Source organism: Ricinus communis, chromosome 10 (genome assembly GCF_019578655.1).
Source record: "Ricinus communis isolate WT05 ecotype wild-type chromosome 10, ASM1957865v1, whole genome shotgun sequence".
Taxonomy (NCBI): domain Eukaryota; kingdom Viridiplantae; phylum Streptophyta; class Magnoliopsida; order Malpighiales; family Euphorbiaceae; genus Ricinus; species Ricinus communis.
The window spans coordinates 19,271,986-19,295,645 of NC_063265.1; the positions used below are offsets into that span (position 1 = coordinate 19,271,986).

At 33.1% G+C, this 23,660-nt stretch overlaps 1 protein-coding gene across 5 annotated transcripts; it reads right to left on the minus strand.

Annotated features, from left to right (window-relative positions):
- Nucleotides 1-3,219: 3,219 nt before the first annotated feature.
- LOC8278946 lies at nt 3,220-23,451 on the minus strand. Of its 5 annotated transcripts, none has more exons than XM_015723907.2 (23): nt 23,152-23,451; nt 22,714-22,924; nt 22,512-22,593; nt 21,204-21,471; nt 20,886-20,984; nt 20,647-20,787; nt 20,052-20,225; nt 19,068-19,264; nt 18,817-18,960; nt 18,634-18,722; nt 11,951-12,098; nt 11,727-11,779; nt 10,045-10,100; nt 8,100-8,263; nt 6,950-7,140; nt 6,182-6,236; nt 6,024-6,096; nt 4,760-4,861; nt 4,523-4,619; nt 4,319-4,444; nt 4,003-4,241; nt 3,745-3,885; nt 3,220-3,581 (listed from the first exon to the last, which is right to left on the minus strand). In XM_015723907.2, the coding sequence occupies exons 1-23, from the start codon at nt 23,422-23,424 to the stop codon at nt 3,399-3,401; spliced, it is 3,306 nt and encodes a 1,101-aa protein (XP_015579393.1). In that variant the 5' UTR covers nt 23,425-23,451; the 3' UTR covers nt 3,220-3,398. The 5 variants fall into 5 exon arrangements, with proteins under 5 accessions (XP_015579393.1, XP_048236035.1, XP_015579391.1 ...); XM_048380078.1 differs by having other exon boundaries at nt 8,094-8,263; XM_015723905.2 differs by having other exon boundaries at nt 20,647-20,783; nt 20,882-20,984.
- Nucleotides 23,452-23,660: the final 209 nt, after the last annotated feature.

The window sequence follows — 23,660 nt, forward strand, 5'->3', positions numbered from 1 at the left end:
ATTGATATCCAACAGAATAGTTCTCCTATTATTCAAACGCAAGAAAAGAAGATATTATTACTTGCCTATATCTCGAAATCTCCCATGTAATCCATTGGTCAAACCAATCATTAATTCACTTTGTCCACTTCTTTTTAACACAGTAATATTAATATATATATATCACTTATATGCATTTGCTTCGACTCTAACATAAATGATAGAATTTAATTTATTAGGCTTCTATGGTTCGTACTCTTTGTTTGGTTATCAATTCCTTTTGGAAGTCTATACTAAATTCGTGAAAGGGAGATTTGAAAATCTTTTCCAAATTTTTATTCAATTTAAAAAAATTAATTAATTTATTTATTTATGTATTTTGGTTAATCTCATCCTCTTAAGTTAGAAAGAAGATTTTAATTTCTTTTTAAAATACCTTTTATTAATTTTATTTAAATATTACTTTTTATTTCATATATTACCAAACAAGATTAACAACTTCATAATTATAATTATTAGTCATTTACCTGTGTGGTTATTATCTTGATTATAAATAATAATATAAATTAAGTTTATAGAGATAGTTTAATAGAAAATTTAACATTTTATAATTATGTATAATATTTTAAAAAATAATAATAAATCAATTATTTTTATGCATCTTTTTTAAGAAAATAAATATTTTAAGATTTTATTAATACAATAAAATAAAACTATATATAAAATATTTATTATTATATATAAATTAATACTACAATGAAATTTATATTACCATTTTTTAGAATTTAAAATTATTGTATAACTAAAAAATCAATTCATTAGTTAATATGATATTAAAATATTATTTTTAAAAATAAATGAAGCTAATTTATTAGATTATATAATACTCAAAAAAAAAAGTAGAATACTATTTTTTTTTAAATTGGAATCATTGTTTAATTAAAAATATAACTTATTAATCAATTAATGAATAGAAAAAAATTCATAAAATTATACATGAACTTAATATTCATCTGTCAAAAATAAATAAATATATTAAAATAAAAATTTTATGTGAAAAATAATTAATGGCTTAGAATTTAATACGAATAAAAATAGATATGTATATGGTATTTTTATAGTTGACTTTCTTTTTTTTTCATTTTGAAGGCAAATATACTTTTCTAGCAAGATCAAGATCCACAAACATATTAAAGAATAGAAAAAAGAGTGATCAAGCAAAGCCCACAACTGCTTTAAACAAAAATTCACAACTACTAATCCGGAGGAACAAATCAGCTGCTTGCTAGCAGCCAACCACCGCCCAGTGCACAACCACTTCGCCGGTCTACTTGACATCCATACAATACAATCATACGACAATAACACTGGGAAAGGAAGGGAAAAAAATAAGATATATTCATTCAAGAATTAAGTGTTACAGAAATTTTGTTTGGATAAAATTCAAAGGGAAAATTCTTAAATTGGAAGAAAAAGAGTGCAACAAATGGAGATTTTGGTACAAGCTTATACTCGAGTGTCTTTTGGTTTAATTAAGCTTTTAAATTCAAACTTTTAGATATTCAGCTGTATTAAAATTTTTGAAAAAATAAACACTAAGTAATAATATAAGCTATTCGAAAAAATTTTTGATGAACCGAACACTAATAATAAAAATTATTTATTTTATTTCCATTTTCATTTTTTTTCTTTTTCTTAAATTAAACCACTCATCATTGAAGAATTTATAGTTAAAGAAATGGAATAATAAAACTCATTGATGTTTAGTTTGAAAAATTTTGATGATAATTTTGGAAAATTTATTGATTTGAATGAAATTTATCATTTAGGTGCGAATAAAATAGACAAACAATTTATAAATCTTTAAAGCCCGTTAAGATAATAATATTTTAATAATTTTATTTTTGTACAATTTCAAAATTACCCTTGAATTTTATATGTATAACAAACAAGTTACAATCATATAATTTATGGATTCAAAAGATAATTTATTTAAAATCATTCGCGTTTATCTTTCGTACAATTTTGTTCATAGCGAATAGAATAATTTTTTTAAAAAATTTTCCAAATTACTAAAACATAAAATTAATTAATTATGATTGGGAGAAAGAGATGCATTTATTGTAGTACGCTAGGCAAAGGCAAATAATCAAACTCCAGCGGGGCCTCGCATAAAATTACATGAAGAGGACCAAAAATTGTAATGCCATATAATTAGTGAAGACCAAAGACAAAAATGATATGCAATATTTTATTAAAAAATTGAAAACGAATTTAAGACAGAAACTAATTTAATTTATTTACTTGGAAAAAGAATTAGAAAAATTAAAGGATGAAATATAACATCAAAGAGACACATTTACAGGCTGGCAGGAGGAACAGCTCTGAGCAGATTTGGAATGGATAATAAATAGGATAAATATCAGAAATATCCATATGTTTTTTAATTTCTTTTTATCAAATTTATGATATTATTTTATTTTTAAAGTGTTAAAATATAAAATTATAATTTTTGTAAATTCTTTTTCCAAATTTACATTTTTAGTCCATGTTTTATTATTTTTAAATAAAACAACTGAAAATAATAATAATACAAAAACTAAAAAACAATAAAAGAATAATCACACTGTTATTTAAAAAGTAAAATTAAAAAACAACATTTAAAAAAAAAAGAATTTACATTAATTATTGCTGATTCTAGAGTATTTTTAAAAAATCTCCTAACATATAAAGCTTCTAATAATTTTACAAAGTAGTGTTTCAAGTCAATTTTGGCTCTGTAATTTTGAAACATCTTCTCGACTATAAGCTTATATATTCGAAATTCAGCCCAAGTCCGATTAAACAAGACATGCCAATTAAACCACTTGCAAAAGAAAATGGTTAATGTTCTAAAAGGAAAAAAGAAGAGAACTTTTCTTTCCTGAATCTAAGATATACTAAATGAAGGAGATTTTACATGAAAAAGATTTGGCTAAAGGTCTTACCTTTTTCAAAATTATTTTTAAAATTCCTTGAAAAAACCATCAGTCTAGGTTTTAATTCAGATTTTTGAATATTACACTGTGTGCTTATATTCCAACTCCGGATTAGAATCAAACTTCATTGTCTACTTCTCTGATTCAAGAAGCAGCTTGAAACCAAACTTCGTTTCAGAAGAATAAATGGGTTGATTCTATTAGAAGAGTCTAACTCCAGCTGATGCAGCACTTTTTTCGCTTTAAAGAAAAAGTTAAATACTTTCACAGGAATTGCTCAATACTCTATAAAATGGTATGACTGTACAGGAGGGGTTCATTTTTGCAATGTTTGTAATCCACAAGTGTATTCTACCAGATATAACACTATCAGTAGCAAAAGCAAATGGCATTCTTAGCAGGCCAGCCTATCTGCTATGTAAGAAACGAAATAAAAGTAACTCAGGAAGAAGTTATACATGCTAGTAAATTTTTACAGACAACTTGCAAATCAGGTGAAGGATCTGAAGAAGATATAGCTGAGAGCACTATTCTTGCTTCTAGCAATCCCTCTGATATGCTTTCCAAAATGTCATCTTCACTTGCCATAAGCGATGCCATCAGCTTTGCACCTGCCATTCTTTCCTAATGGAAAATAAAAATCCAACAATAGAATCAGATGTAATTTTAGTACACCCTAAATTTGAGGAACTATACATGTACTTCAGGAATAATTAGTACCGCTTGAAATCAAAGCATCATAGTTCTCAATGCTAACTTAAAAATGCCTAGAACTGGGGTTTATTACCTTGTCAGACCCTTTTCGAAGAAATTTCAGGGAGAGTTTGAGAAGGTCAGCTGAATATGGTACGACTGCAGATTTTAGATGGTACACAGCTGAAAACATAACCTGGATGCATGCAGCTCTAATCTCTGGATGTGAAATCATCTGCACAAAGGACAGGAAGATATTATGAAGGATCAGATTTTTCTCATAAAAGAAAAAAAATGATTAAATCTTTGCACGAGAGAGAATTATAGTTTTCTCATAGAGTAACCAAGATACCTCAACAGAATGAATCAGATTTGGGAGGGATCTTCGAGCAAAAGACTTCTTGCCAGAGTCCGAGATCTTCTGACAAGCACTTATGAGAGCATTAGCCATACAAAGACGCAAGGAACAAGGAATTGTCGCCTCAAATTCACAGTTTTCAATATTCAACGAGGAGACAGAAACTTCATTTTTATCATTTGCCAGTTGATGGATAACATAAGCAAGAGCAGAGTTTCCTGCTGTAGACTTCCCTGCATTTGGCCATAAAAGGAGGTAAAACGTGCCCTCATCAGTGACCTAAGTACTCATATTAGGGTAAGATACCTACCAGAATCAATGATCTTCCCTGCAATGCGAAACTTATTTGAGGAGTCCTTAAGAGATTCGGTAGCTTGCAGTTCAGCACATATCATTAGTGCTAAGCAGTCGATGCATCCATGCTGTGCTTTTGAAACTGAAATTAGACAAAAAAGAGAAAGTTAACCATCAAGAACTACACCAATGAGAGCAATAGAGGAGTGGGGAAACTTACCTTCATCCCCATCTAAAGACGGCCACAGCAGTACTGCTTCTATTGTTTTTCTAATTTGAAAAATAACAGGATGATAAACTGAATCCTTGCCTTTAACCTTTAAAACATGATAACAACTCAGATCACCTAATACATACTTGGATATGAGATGCTCAGACATGAAAATATATGCAAAAGTAAAAAGCTTTTTGCTGCTTGAGATGACACTTCATAGTATTGATAAAAGACTACATTTACCACGAGCGAAGTGCAAATGGCGAACAGACAAGCTTTTATCTTCAGTATATCGTGAAAATTTGCAGCATTTTCTAATATGGTCAAAACAACAGGAAAGAGCACCTACAGAATGAAAAAGGCAAAGACAGTTAGAATGGTTTACGAGTACTGGAGAAATAAATAAGAATACAGTCGATAAGAACTGAGGATGCAGCATCCAAAAGCCACACAATCTAAAAAATGTATCAATACAAAATAAATTAAATACACGTACTGACAAAAAAAAAAAAAGACTGGGAAGAGATTGCAGTGGGATAACACAAATATGCATCTTAAGGCAATTGCATACTTTTGCGGAGTTAGCAACTACATGCTTTCTCTACTACATTGATAACCATACATAATACACCAACTGAAAGATTATTTATAAATTGATATAAGGCAGAAATCATTATAAGGTTTCTTAGTAGGAGAAATTGGAATTTCATGTATCTAACAGTCCAATGGAGAAAAAAGAAAAAGGGCTCTGATCCAAGCTCATTCTGATTTTGCAAAAACAAATATCATGATTCTTTTAAAATAAAGGAAGAAGAAAATGAAATGGATCCTTAAGTGGGTGTTTCGCATAGCTGTTGGGAGGAGCTATCAGCTGTTCAACTCCCAACTACAGAACTACGGTTTAGTTACTTTTTTGAACTGGTAGCTAGTAGGACGCTAAACAGCTCCCTTCCAAAGCAGCTTCAATCTGGAGCTTTTCACCAATAGTTGCATTTTTTTGATATAGATTTACAAATAAAATCTTTTAACCTTAAACCATATATAATATCACTAAAGAATAACCTAATAATATAAAAAAACTAAAAAATAACGCGGAATTCAGGAAAAAAAATCTGCTGATGAGTTAGTTTGGAGTTCCACTAATAAGCATTCAAATGATACTCCTTTCCTTTTCTATATTTTATTTTCTGAAATTACAACTAAAAATAAGAAAAGAGTTTTAATTATAAATAACATATGGTATTATTTTCAACATTATAACATCACACTTATAAATATGAAAAATTGCTTATTTTACATATGCAGAACCACACAAGTTTTGTCTTGTGCATATATTTAACAGATCAGCTAAGGTGAATAGACATGTGCAGCTTAGCTTATAAACAAGCTTAAATCAGATTTGTGTAAAATGCCAGAAGTCCAAATATTAACTAGATCCCCAAAAAATGCCAAGGGTGATGCATGCATTAACAGCAAATAAGGCAAGATAATGTCCCTCTCAAGGTACCTGTGGATGAAGGCGGCCACAGAGCTCAGCAGCAAGTTTTCGTACATCTTCAAATTCATACTTATTAAATGCCCTGCAATGACATTTAAAAAATAAAAATAAAAACCAAGTTGCTTTTCGTGGCTAAAGATGGAAGATGCTTATGCTCATAGATTAACCTCTGTAGAAGGAATGCAGCAATGCAGTCATCAGCAATGTTGACATCTCCGCATTCTGAAAAAAGCTAAAAGTTAGCGACATCAACAAACTACCAGTAAAGCAATTAGAAAGACTACGCATGAAAATCAAGCAGCTATCATAGCTAGGATTCACTCATGTTATAAACACTTATAAGAAGTTATTAACTTGAAGATGACTTGAAAATTCATTGTTGTAAACAAGGAATCCAGAGGATAGACTATAATATGAGTTTATCAAAGTCTATGCTTGAATTGATTTATAGCTTTAGGAAAATTGTTCCTTTAACCAACAATGAGTCCTGACTTAAAGACAAAATAGCAAAATATTGTTCAATTAACAATAACTTTAAACTCTACTGTTAAATTACATTTTACTAGATCTTTTAATGTAAAATAAATGCTCAATTGGGAAAAGAAAAACAAGTTTTTCCACCTATAAAATCAAGCGATATGTAGCAAAGTATTGAGGTGCTAGTAGGGAGGCACGACCAAATTTTTATTTAAAAATCCTTGAAAATAAGAATGCTTAACCCAAGTTCAATACAAAGAATAGTGTGGTTAAAAGAATTAGCTCAGAGTTATAGAAAACTATGTCATTGAAAGAAGTAAAAAGGGGCCAACCATTAAATTACGCACCTGATATTGAGATTTACAACAAAAAGCAACTGTATATATAAAGTGAAATTTTGGATAGTAAAAAGAGGAAAGGAGAGAGATAGATAGATTAGAAAAGTAAAAGAAACACACCCTGAGTAATGACTTGACTGGGAAGTTGACCATACATAGTAGAGGATTCAAGGTCATTAAAAACTCTCAGTGGAAGCAGTCGAATAATAAGCAATGGACAAAGACGCTCAAATAATGTTTGCTGCATCTTCATCAAGTCCTCGTTGTTGCAGGATCTACTCTTCCATGTGGACAATAAACCTTCATTGATTCTGCACAAGGAAAAAGTCAAAATGTATCCGAAAAGAAAAAGTGTACTAACCACATAAGGGTTAATTTTCAGAGAGCTTAGGGAAAAGGAGAGATTGAAGATAACAAATCTGTTCTGGACCTGAAACAAAGTTATTGTTGGATTAAAGCTGGAAAACGAAAACCACAAAATACAAGTCCTATCACTTGGGGCGTGTGGGAAATTCATAGCCGGAACAAATACCGGTTTTCAATGCACCAAATAAACTAATAAACCGAACCAAAGCTACAGCAATAAAAGATCTTGGCCAACAAAGTAGTCCAATTAAACAATGTCTATGGTTCTGTTTAAGGTTTTATGCTAACCTGATATAGATCAAGGGACACTCTCACACTCCTCGTATGTAACCATTACTAAGCGTACTTTCATGTCTCAGAAGAATCTGGAATCCTCTAATATTTTTTGTTTCACATCTTTTCTTCTTTGCAACTGAAACTCTCCATCTTCCTAACATATTGATTATTAAAGACTCATCTAAATTTTCAAACATTGAAATAACCAAATGAACCAAAACTGATATATACCTGTGCTGAATGTACAATTATAAATACTATTTATCTATTATGATCCTTACTAGTTGAATATGCAAATCACATTGAATTCCCTATTTTGATAAATTAGAGATAAGCCTGCACGATATCAGCTATATATGGATCACAAAATCTAAATTATCTGAAAAATATGTTGGCATCAAAAACACTTTCCAATGAAGTGTTAAGAAAGAATATAGATGAGCTCTATAGTGAAAGCGTCCATACTCATTATCAAAGATTAAATAAAACAGTAAAAACAAAAGGCACTGATGAAAACAGAATTCAAACAAAAATTATAAAGCAGTGAAAACTTTAAGTCAATGCAACAGGAAAACATGTACAGAGATTATAAAAATATTGTAAAGCATAATGATTCTCATACACCAACCCTTTCTGTGGCTTCATCTGTGATAGGACATAATAGAGTACTACATCTGCTGCTTCTGCTAGGCGTTCGCTTATATAACTCAAAAACTTTACAATTATTGCATTTGCAGGCTCAGCAAACATCTTATCAAGCAACAGTATGATCATGGAGTTCCAGTTTTGAACCTATAAAATTTCATACCAATCAATAGGGTAAGTGTAGAGGTAGATGCGCCATTCATACAAAATTAGATCTTAACAACACACAAGAAGCAGCAGTAACAACTAAATGAAAATAGTTTTTTTAAAAGATTAAATTAGAAGACAGTTGCTTCCATTATAATATAAAATAAAAACTACAGAAAAATATAATATGAAAAAGATAAGGTCAAAGCAAAAAAGAGACTATAGTGAAATGTGACCTCCAGTATTTAGAAAGACTAAATGAAAAACTGATCAATATCTGAAATGCAAGACATGAAATCAGCACAGTTTAGTCAGGACTTATTACATGCATGTGCAGCAATTTTATAAATTTATTTTGCAGAGGAAGGGGTTGGCAGGCAGTGGTGGAGCCAAAATATTTTTCACTGGCATGATTTAACTTATAATTTGATCCAATGACTCATAATTGTATTTGCAAACACAATGTAGAAATTCCATGAAGCTTATCAGTGTTGGGTAAAACAAATCACTGGCCATATATATAAGTGGAGTTGGAAGCCCATCTTGCACAAAACCAGTTAGCTTGTGCTAAGGCTCAATCTTCTCTACTTATATGCCACTTTATTTCTTTGTATTTTTTCATGCAGAAGAATTACACATTCTCCCACACTTCCTTTCAAGTGCATTTGGACCAGACTAGTCCTCACTTGCCAAAAATAGGGCTACTCTTTGGAGGCTCATCATAGATATATCTAAGACTACTCTTGGAGGCCCTGTGTCAACAAATGGATCTAGACACCTCTACTAGCACAAACTCCAAGTATCTAAATACAAGCCCATGATCATCAAACCATTGAGTTATCTTTAGCTCCGGTACCATATAGAAATTCCATTGTTTTGAAAATATGGGCCAAAATATAGCAGTGATCATATAAGTGGAGATGGAACTCATCTTGCATAAAAAAATTGACTTGTGCTAATGTCCAATCTTTTGCACTTATATGTCGCCTCATCTTTTTTGTATTTTTCCCTCGTGGGATTACATTCTCCAACATGAAAATAATTACTTATAAATAAATAACAGTAGAAGAGGTATAAACATAAATCAGAATACTTTGAACTTTTAGTCAACCAAGTTTTTGAAAATAGAATTAATGAACTATAAATAAGAGAATAACTTAATGTCATAAAATAATAATTATTGAAATTACACAAGTATGAAATTGACCAGCATCTCTAATATGTTTCCAATATTTCTGTATAGTAAAAACACTTAAGATATTTTGATATAATAGGCAAATTTTATTGTTTTCCCCACTTAAAATATTTCTGTTTATGGAGACATGGCTTGGGGAATGGGTTGGAAGGGAAGGGATGAGAGTAAGGCGAGAAAGCAACATACAGCCATATTTTGAAACTGTAGAACTCCAAAACTTACTCCACTATCCTTTGCGACATTTCTCTTCATCAAATAGAAATATAAACTATTTAATAATATATGCATGAAAATTTTTTTCCATTAGGTCTATGTAAAATGCAGTTAAAACACTAGTATTTTAAAATAAAAAAACCGAATACAAAAATGAAGAAATATGCCTTAGTGTTATCAATTCCAAAACAACACAAAATGTAACAAAACCCAAGGGATGCATGAGAAAGCCAATGCACACGCACGTATAGAAACATTAATGTAGGGAGAAAAAGACAACAAATATGAAAAGGAAGTGGACGACTCATAGAAATCATTAAATTGGGCCAATATTGCAAAAAGTATATCCAACTTATTTAACCATAAATCTTACATTTTTACACCACTCTGGCATCAACTTGAGTACTCGATCGATATCCACCTTAGGTCCTGCGATATTGAACAACAAGACGAGCTCACATGCAAAACAAACATTCTTCCAAAGAGGAACACTAATGTCACTCTTGAACATAATGGACTAAAACAAATACCTAATCACAGGAATTGCTAGAAGAATGAAGCAAGAAAGAAAAAAATAAATCAAATACTTTCTTTCACTAGAAAAAAAAAAAGGAAATAAATAAATAACAGCTGAGATACAGGAATGTACCTTCAAAGAAAATAAACCAACAACAATATAAGAACACAAAAGAAATTTGTCAACATTTGCTTGGTAAGAATCAGGGTTTAGAAACAACCGATACAAACCCTATTGGCCATTACAAAATGGTATTTTGGGTGGGTGATATGGGGCAGAGGTGATATGAGATATAGGGATTATGAAATAGCATATGCAGTAAGCCTATATCACTTGTCTTGCCCAATATGGATGATACTTTGGAATCTTATTCCTTTAGGCAGAAGAGTCTGACATTAACATATTTTTTATTTTCTTTGTACAAAGCAATAATTCTAATATGTAGACATTATTTCCTTATATCACAACACCAATACTCAATTGTTTCCCTATCTTCTTCTTTCCCTTGATTCTTCTTTATTAAGTAAATAAAAATATAAAATTTCATATAGCTTGTGAATTCTTATTTGAGGGGCACTTGAATGTTGAAGGTTATTTGCTTGATTAATTTTTTTTAACCTAAATTCAATATGAATATGGTCTAAGTTATATAATTAATATTATTTAGATACTATTTACATATATGATCTAAGTTATTCTTTTAGATAAGAAATAATGGATCTTGTTTAATTAATGATAGGTACTCTCTTCATAACTATTTTATATAATTTTTGCATTTTAAGCAAAGAAAAAGGTTCTTTAGTTAGGTGTTTACTAACTTAAGTATTGCATAACTTTCATTCTCATTTATGTTTTTTCAAAATTCAAGATAGCGGCAGCATTACTGTTTGATGTAGTCTGATACCATTACACAAGTACCAAGACCAAAACAGTTCAAGTTACCAGCACTAAAACCCCGAAAAGAATCATTCCAATAAACCATCCTTGCTCAAACTGTAAGTAAACAAATTGGATTTAGGTTAATTAGCTACAAATCTTGGGGGGAGACAGAGAGAAAGAGGAAGTGAAAGAGGATGAAAAGGAGTTACAAAGAAGAGCAATAGCTCCTCCATAACTCATCCAACACTTAGACAATCATACTACCCCCAAATTACTTGGCAATAATATCATATACATGAAGATTAGCCGTTGAGCTCGTCCGTTTTCCCAAAATTTCCCATCAACTTAAAATGTCAAATACTATTACTCGTATCAAAGTATGCTCTATAAGAATAGCCATTTATTCTAGTCAATCTATTTTCATAAATATGCTTTAATATACTTTGTTAGGGATCGCCTACCAGTGTACATTTAAGTATCGAAGTAATTATGCCTATATAGCAAAAATGTGAAGATATACAGAAAAATACTATTTAAATATCATAATACCAAGTTGGCCGTGTACGTCAAGGGAAGAAATTATGGAGTAAAATAGAGAAAGAAAAAGATGACAATCATAATTGATCTACCAAATTGTAACAAGCTGGAGAGAGAAATACCTTCACTTAGATCTTCTGTAGTTTTTGAATCATTAGGGACTTTGCTGAGGTTGCTGCAAGAACATGAGAGGAGAAAAGATCAGTAGATAGGCAAAACTGAGGTGCAATATAGTTCAGAGTCAGAACTCACTTGGAAAACTCAAGAAAAAATAAACAAACCATTTTTCCTTAGTTTTCTCATGAAGTTTCACTGATAATTAGTAGGGAAAAAGCGAAATAAATACCTGAGGCAGTCTAACAGTAAACATATAACTTCAGGCTGCTGGTTATGATGTTTAAGCATTCCAATAAAGGCAGTACTACCATATGACTGCAATCCTTTATCTGATGAGTAGATAAGGCTTATCAAGGCAGGCATAACTAATGATGGGTCTGCAAAACAAAGGAGAAAATTCCTTTAATATCCTTTTCTTTTTTATATGAATATTTTATAAACAAAGAAAAGGAGATAGTTTTTTAGAAGAAAATTCTTTCTTCCACGAACAATAAGAATGATACAAATAGAAGAGGAATAACTTAAAACAAAAAGGCTATCCAATTTTTTGAAACTTCACCTATAATGTAACATCTAAAGACAAAAGGAAATATTTCAAATAAGCATAGATCACGACATGCACAGGTCTGAAGAGATAAGGAGGTTTGAAAAATTTAAGAAAAAGCATGAAACAAACACTACGAGAAAAGCATACCAGCACAGATAAGTATCACTTTCTAGCATGCCGGTATAATCTATATAACAGCACATAAGAACAAGAAATGCCTAGGTTAGAGCTTCTAGGAGAATCAAACAGAGTTTTGACTTTGAAATCCTTAAGGAAACACAAGGCCACAGAGAGAACTACAAAATGCTAATCAGAATCCCTGGACTACCAAACATCACTGGGGTAAATAGAACCAACTCTGCTTCTGTAAATGACATCTTAAATATGATGAACTATGTTATCTTTCAGAATCTTCCCACACTTAATCAGGGATTACCTATATGAAATGGAAATCCTCTAAAATTGGCAAAAAAAACTGAACTTATAATTTTTTTATATAGCAATGATAGCATGAAACCAAATGCACTAACAAAACCAGCAAAGCACTCAACCAAGCACAAGTCTTAGCAACAACACAATAAATGAATTGCAGCTCATTTTGGTTGTTTGGGTTTTTTGAACCATGTCAATATGAGAGGTTCATCTAAGCTCAAAAGCAAATAAGAACTTCAGAAAAGAGCATCGAATTCTCATATATGCCTGCATATACCATGCATATAAATATTACCACCATCGAGAAAGAACAGGAGGAAAAAAAAGATGGGATAAAATAACTCCAAGTAGTGTCTTCAAATTTTAATATTGTTCCCATTGCAAGCTTAAAAGTGAATAAACTCTTATTTGATAGTTTGTCCAAATACTGGTTTTCTTTACCACAGTTTCCTATGGATTCCAGACAGATACTAACTGCTTATTTAAGCAAAGTAATTTGCTTCAAGAGGACTACCACATATGGAATAAAAATTCAATGAGTTATGTTAATATAGTTTCAACCTTTCATAAATAGATTCAAAATTTACAATCCTTAGTAATTATTAACTAGTGAATATTTGAATTGATTAACATCAGCATTACATATAACTCAGTAATTCTTATGGTATTCAGCTGGAAAAGCCTGTTCTTCCACTTAGCATATATAGCTGTATACTTATTTAGGAATTATAGCTGTAATATTCCTCTATTTATTTCCTGTAATTATTCCTATATAGTTGACTTACCTTTCCTGTAATTATTCCTATATAGTTGACTACCTTAAATAGGTATAGGTATCTTGTATAAATACCTTGAGATATATGGAATAAACATAAGAGTGTTTTTCAGTCAATTATTATTTTGGTATCAGAGCAAAAGAAAATTTTTTCCGCTGCCTTCTTTTGTTCAAACCCTAGCTGTCATCTAGCGGCAATGTCTACTAAAACTAACAACAAAGAGATTCTTGATAGTAAGAAACTCTCGATGGTGACCATTCATGAGACCTCTTCTCCAATCCATATTAAATTGGATGGTTCTAATTATCGTGTTTGGTCAAAGATTTTAGAGATGCATATTGCTGGCAGGAAGAAGAAGGGTTATATTACTGGAAGAAAGGCTGCACCTACAGAAGATGATCCGGGCTATGATGAATGGGAAGCTGAAGATGCCCTTGTCAAGTCTTGGCTTATTAATTCCATGACTGATAATCTGATGTCGCACTTTGTTCAGTGTGGGACATCTAAAGAAGTTTGGGATGCAGCTAAAAAGAGCTATCTTGATGTTTCTGACTCTTCCCAAGTATATGAACTGATGAAGAGGTCATTTCAATTGCGCCAGGGTGGTCGACCTCTCCCAGAATATTTCAATGAGTTAAATTCAATTTTCATGGAGCTTGATTATCGTAGGCCCAATGACATGACATGTGCTGCTGATATTGAGAAACAAAGGAAGCGTATTGCAGAGGATCGCATCTATATGTTTCGCAGGTCTTGATCACAGTTTGGATCAAGTTAGTAGTCGTGTTTTGGCTACCTCCCCTTTACCAAGCTTGGAAGAAGCCTGCTCTTTAGTTCGTTGTGAAGTGCAGAGACAAGTCACCATGGGAACAAAAAATCATTCTGAGGCTTCAGCTCTAATGATCCAAAAGAGCACCTCTCAGGTGACTACTTATGTTCCTGTGAATTCTACTGCTTCCAATTCTCGCTTCTGCACTCATTGCAATAGTATCGGGCATACAATAGATGTTTTTTGGAAGAAGCATGACTATCCGGAGTGGTATAAACTTAAACAAGCTGAGAAGAAAAATAAAAAATATGCTTAGATTGTTGTTACTGACACTTCTCTACCTTCTGCTTCTCATGTCTCTCAAGTGTCTCCTCAACCAGGTAATTCTAGTTTGACATATATTTCTACTGCTTCTAACACTTGGGTTATTGATTCAGGGGCTACTGACCATATGACTAGTAATTCTTCTATACTTGCCTCTCTAATGTCTTGACCTGTTAAGTCTGTACAGGTTGCTAATGGGACTTCTATGCCAATTATAGGAGTTAGGAATGTCTAATTTTCTCCTACATTCTCAATGTCATCTGTCTTACTTGCCCTTGATCTTTCTAACAGGCTTCTTTCAATTAGTAAGATTACCAAAAGTCTTAATTGTTCTGCAATATTTGGTTATACTCATTGTGTCTTTCAGGACAAACGTACGAAGATGACGATTGGCATTGGTAAGGAAAGATGAGGTCTTTATTACTTAGAGGGGGCTACGAAATTTAAATCTGAACCTAGCCATGGTTTTCAAGTAGAGAGAAGATTCATTTATAGCATTGTCGTTTGGGGCATCCATCTTTTTCTTATTTAGAGCGTTCAATGTTGCTATCTCTAGTCTAAGATGTGAACAATGCATTTATGCTAAAAACCATCGTATTCCTTTCAAAACCAGTTTCAATAAGAGTTCTATTCCTTTTTCATGTGTTTATACTGACGTGTGGGGTCCTTTTTTCTACTCCATCTACCTCAGGCCATAAATACTTTGTGTCTTTTATTGATGACTGCACTAGAGTGAGCTGGGTATATTTGATGAAATCTAAAAGTGATGTTATACAGGTAATTCCTCAATTTTACAAAATGATTGTCACACAGTTTCATACTCAGGTCCAAGTTTTCCATTTTGATAATGGTCGTGAGTTTGTAAATTAGTCTCTTACCAATTTCTTCCTAGAACATGGCATCCTACACCAAACAACTTGTGCCTACACACCACAACAAAATGGTGTAGTGGAGCATAAGAATCGTCATATCCTTGAGGTTGCCCGTGCTTTAAGCTTTACTATGCATGTGTTCCTAAACGGTTTTGGGCTGAGGCTGTCATGACTGTTGTCTTTCTTATTAATCAAATGCCTGCTCGTATCATTAATTTTCAAACCCCTTTAAGGATGTTATCACAATTTCACTCTATTCCTTCTGCTCTAAATATTTGTCCTAAGGTTTTTGGTTGTGTATGTTATGTTCATGTACACTCTATATATAGGGATAAGCTTGATCCACGTGCTCTTAAATGTGTTTTTCTTGGTTACTCTAATTCTCAAAAAGGCTATAAATGTTTTCATCCTCCTGCAGGTAAATATTATGTTTCCATGGATGTTCAGTTTTGTGAACAAGTATCTTATTTTTTTGGGGATGTATCTATGATTCCTCTTCAGGGGGAGATTAGTAGTAAGGAAGAGGAATGGTTATGGTTAGAAGAGAAGAAGTTGTGGATGTCGAGTAAGGGGGAGAATTCAGCTATTATGGAGAATAAGGAATCTTTAGATAATATTTATTCTGTTGAGTTTGAGTCTGAATTTAAGGAGAAAAAGGATGAAAGACCAGCTAGGTTATTTCACAACAGTTATACAATAAGAAAACAGAATGCCACTGTTATGCCTTCTCTTGACTCTAGTGCCCCTCTTGATGATACTACCATGCCATCAGATGACTCTTCTACTATTAACCCTGAGGTATGTGTTCCCTCTCCTACAACTTCAACTTTAGAGAAAGATTCTAGTCCTGTAACATTAGAAAATGCTATTTTGAATCCACAAGTTATGGATCACGATCATGGTAGGAGATATCCCCCTCGTGAACATAGAGAACCTGATAGGTTGGGTTTTTCCAAGTCATCTTTTAATGTCACTTATCCTATTTCTGATTTTATCTCTTATCATAGTCTGTCTAAGGCTCATCTAGCTTTTGCTCTCCAGTTGTCTTCTGTGTCTATTCCTAGTCACTTTCAGGAAGCCCTTAGAGATCCTAAGTGGAAGGATGCTATGGAAGAGAAAACGAAGGCTCTCCAAAAAAATTCTACTTGGGAGATGGTTGAGTTGCCACAGGAAAAGAAGACAGTAGGATGCAAATGGGTGTTTACAGTAAAATACAGGTCAGATGAGACAGTTGAAAGGTACAAGGCTAGATTGGTGGCCAAATGTTATACTCAAACCTATGGGATTGACTATCAAGAGACTTTTGCAGTCAATCTAGACTGGCCATTACGCCAATTTGATGTAAAAAATGCTTTTCTCCATGGTGATTTGATAGAGGAGGTGTATATGGATCCTCCTCCAGGATTTACACTAGGAGAAGGTAAGGTGTGCAAGTTGAAAAAGGTATTGTATGGGTTGAAACAATTGCCAAGGGCATGGTTTGGCAAGTTAAGCAACTCAATGAAGGAGTATGGTTTTAAGCAAGCTTTGACAGATCATACTCTGTTTTATAAGAGGGAACATGATGATATTACCTTGCTTATTGTTTATGTTGATGACATGATTGTTACAGGTAGTAATGCTAGTGAGATAAAGAAACTTCGAAGCTACTTGGCCAAGGAGTTTGAGATGAAGGACTTGGGGGTTCTAAAATACTTCTTCGGTGTTGAAGTATCTTGGTCCAAGCAAGGACTTTTTCTCTCCCAACGGAAGTATATTTTAGATCTCTTAGCTGAAACTGGTAATTCTGCCTGTGAACCTGTAAATACTCCCATTGAGGTGAATCATGGTCTATCTATCTATCCTGATCAGGTTCCGACTAACAAGGAGAGATATCAGAGACTAGTGGGAAAGTTGATTTATCTAACTCACACTAGGCCTGATTTATCATATGCAGTTAGTGTTGTCAGTCAGTTTATGCACAATCCAAGTGATCGACACATGAATGCAGTGAATCGTATTTTGGCTTATCTGAAGTCCTCTCCAGGTTAAGGTATTATGTTCTCCAAACATGGACACTTGGATATTATGGGTTACACAGACTCTGACTTTGCTGGCTCTAAATTGGATAGAAAGTCTAATTCAGGCTATGTGTCATTCGTTGGAGGTAATCTGGCGGCTTGGAGGAGTAAGAAACAGAATGTGGTGTCATTGTCTAGTGCAGAAGCTGAATACCGGGCTCTTTCATCATGCAACCACAGAGCTTGCTTGGTTAAAAATTCTCTTAAAGGAACTCGGGTTTGGTCCAATGAAACCTATGGTACTTTATTGTGATAACACTGCAGCTATTGAGATAGCTAACAATCCGGTTCAACATGATCGAACTAAGCACATTGAAGTTGACAGGAATTATAACAAGGATAACCTGGATTCTGGTATGATAGAAGTTCCTTACATTAAGAGTGTAGATCAGCTGGCCGACATGATGACTCACGCCGTTACTAGTGGCTCATTTCATGCATCATTATCCAAGTTTGGCATGTGTGATATCTATGTACCAACTTGAGGGGGAGACTTAGCATATATAGCTATATACTTATTTAGGAATTATAGCTGTAATATTCCTCTATTTATTTCCTGTAATTATTCCTATATAGTTGACTTACATTTCCTGTAATTATTCCTATATAGTTGACTTACATTTCCTGTAATTATTCCTATATAGTTGACTACCTTAAATAGGTCTAGGTATCTTGTATAAATACCTTGAGATATATGAAATAAACATAAGAGTGTTTTTCAGTCAATTATTATTTCTTCCTAAACGCCTCAACTGGGCACTAGCTACTTCCTGCTGCTACTATACAGAATTCATCTCTATTCAGTGATAAATAAATGTTTCAATCCCTTGTACATTCCAAGAAAATGGACTTTCTAAAGATCATATACAACCACTCTTCGCATGAGCGCGATTAAGATGCAATACATCTGACATTGATTCCTTAAGATGTGCCAATAAAACAATGTGCCCACAGTGACTTATCACATCCAAAACTTGCCAATCCTCCAAAACTGAAAATGCTTGATCTACTCCCACAAATAGCTTGATTTTCTCCCATAAACTCAATATATTTATAGACAATACTTCAAGAATGCCAATCCCGGAGATTGAATAGGCAGAAAAATGGAAAAGTTTACAGTGTCAGAACTAACCTATCACTGAAAGCAAGCTAGATGCTTGTTGACAAATTGCAATATCTTCATCACTTAAGCGCTCAAGCAAGTTGTTTGCTAAATCTTGCCTGCAATAGTCACATTAGGAAAATTGTAAAACAGAGAAAAATATGAAAGTAAAAAGAAATTACTGAAGGATTTCACTTTTAAACAATCTTATACCACGACACATGGGAAAGTTTATTTACTGAGGCTGATGACATGCAAACCAGTTGCGACACGACATCCATAGCGTTTCTTCTCTGCAGAGCATTTCCAGAAGCAAGGCGCTGCAGTACTTGTTTAAGACAGTTACTGTCCATGGTCCTGGTCAACCATTTAATATTCACGAAAGTTTGAGACCCATGATATGGAATATAAAGAATTTATTTATGTTATCAAGGACTAATAGGTGAACAGAATAGAATGATTACATGGAGCAGTATTCTGCAATTAACATAACAACAGCTCTAGTTATGCCATCCTGCTCATCTAGAAGGTTTAGCAACAAAGGTAGCAATGCATCCATCTGTCTGCTGTCAGCACGGCCAGATGAATTATTTGGTTTAAATATGGCTTCCTTAAATATGCAAACAGCCACGGCTACGACATCTTCATCAGTACAATGAAGCTTCAGTCCAAAAACAGCAAATCAAGAATGGAAGAAAAGGAACAATAAGTAAAAGTATAAGATTTTTTTTTAAAATAAGAAACCTTTAGATTTATTTATAAAATAATATGTTAATGCAAAAATGAATTCTTGGCAGTATCAATGGTGCAGCAAATAGAATGCAATCGTACAGCCTGTCTCAGCCACTCAACAGCTCATACAGCTCAGGTGAATATATCAGATATCCCTCCTACATTACTTTTCCTAGTACAGAATAAAAGTTATAGCAATTAAGGGAAAGATGAAAAAGAAGAGATTTTCACATATATTTCAGTTTTCCCCTTTGATTTCTTTCACTTGATGTGCAAAACAAGGTTGAAGGTTGTAAGCTTTATTAAACTACTGACATTACATCTGTAACATATAAAGACCCAATATGCATTCGCACATCCATATGGCACTTTACCACAATCACTTATACAAGTGGCAACAGCCACAACTCACTTAACTAAGCAACATTCCTTTTTCCTTTTCCTCCTCCTGAATGTGCCATTCCCAAGTAGTTGAAATCAACTACTGGTTCTATCTAGAGTGAAACATTCTGTAGGCAGTTATGATACAACCGTCCAAAGTAGTGCTATAAACTAGAACAAAGTAAACTATAGCAGTTGCCTACTCTAAGTGACTAAGAGATCAAAAGAAATTTAAACATAATTATTGTATCAGCCATAGGGTTGTATAGTTTAACTTTTCAGAAATGTGACTATTACATGTTCGAATGTTTCTCTGAGACCTCAAGGATACAAACCTGAGATAAGAGAATACGTGATATCTGCATCCCATACTCTGACATTGTAATTTCAAATTTCTTGCAGTCAAAACGTCCTAAAAGAAGGCATAGACAGCTCAAGAAAAACTTTCTAGTCTCCACAGCACCATCCTTGTCTTCTATGTGGCCCTCGGCGTGGCTGTCTGTATAATACTGCATATGCATTTTCTTTTCTCATCAGCAATTTAACAACTCCATCACTTGAAGGATACAAAATATTTTAGCTAGAACAGATAGATAGATAGATAGATAGAGAGAGAGAGAGAGAGAGAGAGAGAGAAGTATGTAACTTGGGATGAACCGCAATATATGTTACAACAAGGCAAAATTTGTCAGTTCCCTACTTCTTTCAATTAAATGACAACCCGCCCACTTGTCAGGTTTCACATCACCACAACCACTATCACTGACACAAACTACCAACTCTGTCAATACCATACTCTTGTTCCTTAAACTTTTTCCATCCACTACCAAATGCAGCCTGCCATTGTAAATGACTAACGGCGAAAACTAGTTCTCATGCAACATTGTGAATTACTAAAAATTGCTAAAACAAAGATTTGGTAGAAATAACCTGGATGCCAGATATGTATTGGTCCAACAATTCTTTGTAATGCTGAGAAAACTTATGATCTTCCAAACGCAACAAAATGCTGTAATGCTTCCAACATGAAGAGAGTAGCAACGCTCCAGTTTTGTGAATGTTTGCACCTGTCTTCCATATACCAGACAAACAGGTCATAATAATTGGAAAAGCTATACATAAATAGGAATATTCATTTGTTAAAGCCACACAGCAGGTATAGGACCTGCCTCATCCTGAATAAAGCCATACTGCCCTTTAATCTCCTGCAACCATTTAAGCACTTGCTCCACTCCTTTAGCGTGTAAAGGCCTACTTTTTCTGCTCCACTGCACAGGCCAAAGAATGGGAATTCTATGTGACTACAAAATCTGATCTCAGAAATTTTAATGGTGCTACATAACGAATTACAAATAATCAGAGAAGTTAAAGTTAAGATAACATTTCTACTATTTTTCTAGAATCAGAAACTAGCATTTGCTAATAGTAAAAGAATCTGAAAAAGAAAAATCAAATATTTGAGTCATATAACTAAATATAGAACATACAGCAAGGAGTCTCTGCACTAGAGTAATAAGCTCCTTTATCAAGTCCCAAAGCAAGAATGCCATGTCAAAATTTGAGTCATCTAATGATTTACTGGTTGGTTTTACTTTCCTCTCTCCCATGGAAGTTGGTTTAAGACTGATAGGCCGATCTGATGCATTTGAATTCAATGCCTTAGGCTTCTTCGTCAATGCCTCACTGATAGCTAATATGCAATCAGCAGCAGATACTGAGAGGCGAGAGGGCAACTCAAAGCCATCCTGCAAAATGCTACAATACCAAATGATAAAAGATGAGATAAGAAAAAAACTACTTGGGAGTATGGACATTGCATTTTTTTATACACATTCAGCTGAATAATAACTTGCAACACTACCTGAGTAATTAAAAATTAAATGACCATGCAAACCACGTTGATTGAGACATAAAACAGAATACATCATATGAACATACTGATCCAAATTCAAGCTACACATACACACTCACAACATAAATTGCAATTATTATATTTAGTTACAGACCAATCATTTTAGAAGAATATCACTAACAGAACCTCAAAATCAAGCACCAAGCAAAGATGTTGTAGAAACAATGACTCCAATGATGGGCCTCATTCTCAATAATGAAAGTGATCATAATATGGGTCCTGTAGACAAACATTTCATCCCATCACAAAGAAACTTTTCGTAATATTAGATACTATCATCAATAAGAAAACCCTTAGGCTTGTTATCCAGGAACTTGTTCAGAAATACTGTAATGAAAGGAAGATAGGAGTTTGTTGCTAGGTATTTGACCAAATACGATATCCTCGTCTAATTCTGGTCATTGAATAAATGAAACTTTGATAAATAACTAATTGATTTCCTTTCTTTCAGTTAATCTTTTCTCTAAAAGTTTTTATACACTCTTTACACCTAAGAGAGAATGTAAAAAGCAGTTTTTCTTAATGATTCCTTCTTTCGTTCTCCAAAACAAACTCAATCTAAAACTTATAATGCCACCAGGCTGGTGACAAACATATTATAGCTTTATATTATAGACGGCTCATGTGCATTGTTAAATTTAATATAATTATTATAGAATAATAAATCACACAGCCAATCATATCCACAACTACTTAGTATAAACTGCAAATGCACACACGGATAACATACCCGTATCCAACTCAACCAGACAAGACTAAATATAGGTGACAAGAAAGGAAATGCAAATTCACATTGCATTGACTAGCAAAATCAGTATAGAACTGGCCATAAATTGTTACGACATTCATCAGTCTAATACGCAACATGAGAAGATTTATCTACCTTCCCTTGCATACTATTTGTAACAAACATGGGATATACGAGCAGTTTATCTTCAAGAAAGAACTGTAATTGTCCTTTATTCCTGCCACAAGAAAAAAAAATCCCAAAATTCCAATCACATCAATCTTCATAGAAAACAGAACTGCAAGAAAGAAAAATAATTGGTCAAAAGGGTTAGCAGAGCCGGCAGCCATCTCCTCACCATTTAGAGCATATTGATCCATAAAACTCTCATACTCCACAAGACTACGAATAAAAATACACCAAGCAAGAGCTATAAAACGATCATCTTTTCTCAGAATTATGTCACCAAGACTCCTAGCAACAGCTTGGAAAAGAAATTCATCTTGAAACAGCCAATTTACGAGTATCATTCCTTGCCCACCATGCTTCAAGTCTTTTCTCATCAAAGGCTATTATACACACACCAAATAGAATAACAAATTAAAACTTCACTTGAAATCAATTGAGCTATTTATCATCAAATAAAAGAACTATAAAATCATATAAAAACTACAAGTTGAATAGGGGAATGAGAAAATAATCCACATACAAATCAAAACTTTGCTTGAGATTAAGTAAATAAGTCCTTTTGCATGAAAACAAAGGAAAAAGAAACAAAAATTAAGATGAGGATTACATGTTGTATAATGGGAATGAGAATATCATCCATAGGGTGGTCTCTCTCAACCGCATCTTTAACAAATTTATGCAGAAACCATAAAGAATCCTCTAATGACCCGGCTGATGGTCTTTTGTTAGAATCTAGAGCGAGGCGAGAAATGGAGTGATTAAGATTTCTGGTCCGAGCAGTAAGTAGAGTGGTTATGGCTCTGCCTATACTCACTGAAACCATTGATTCTGGTAATTCTGATGACTCTGATTTCCATATCAACCCTTCTTTTTGCTCCATTTTTTAAGTAGAGTAACAATGTTCACTAATTTTTAGCAGAATTATAATAAATTGTAATCAAAATTTCAAACTTTCAGTGCTATAAGTTGTAAAAGAACCGAAAGAAATAGGGCTTGCAGTTGCACGTTTCGAAAGAATATTGGAGAACAATAGAGAGAAACCAAAAGAAAAAAAGAAAATGTATAATTTTCTATTTACTCCAAAACGCTGCGTTTTAAACCATAGTTTTTATTTTC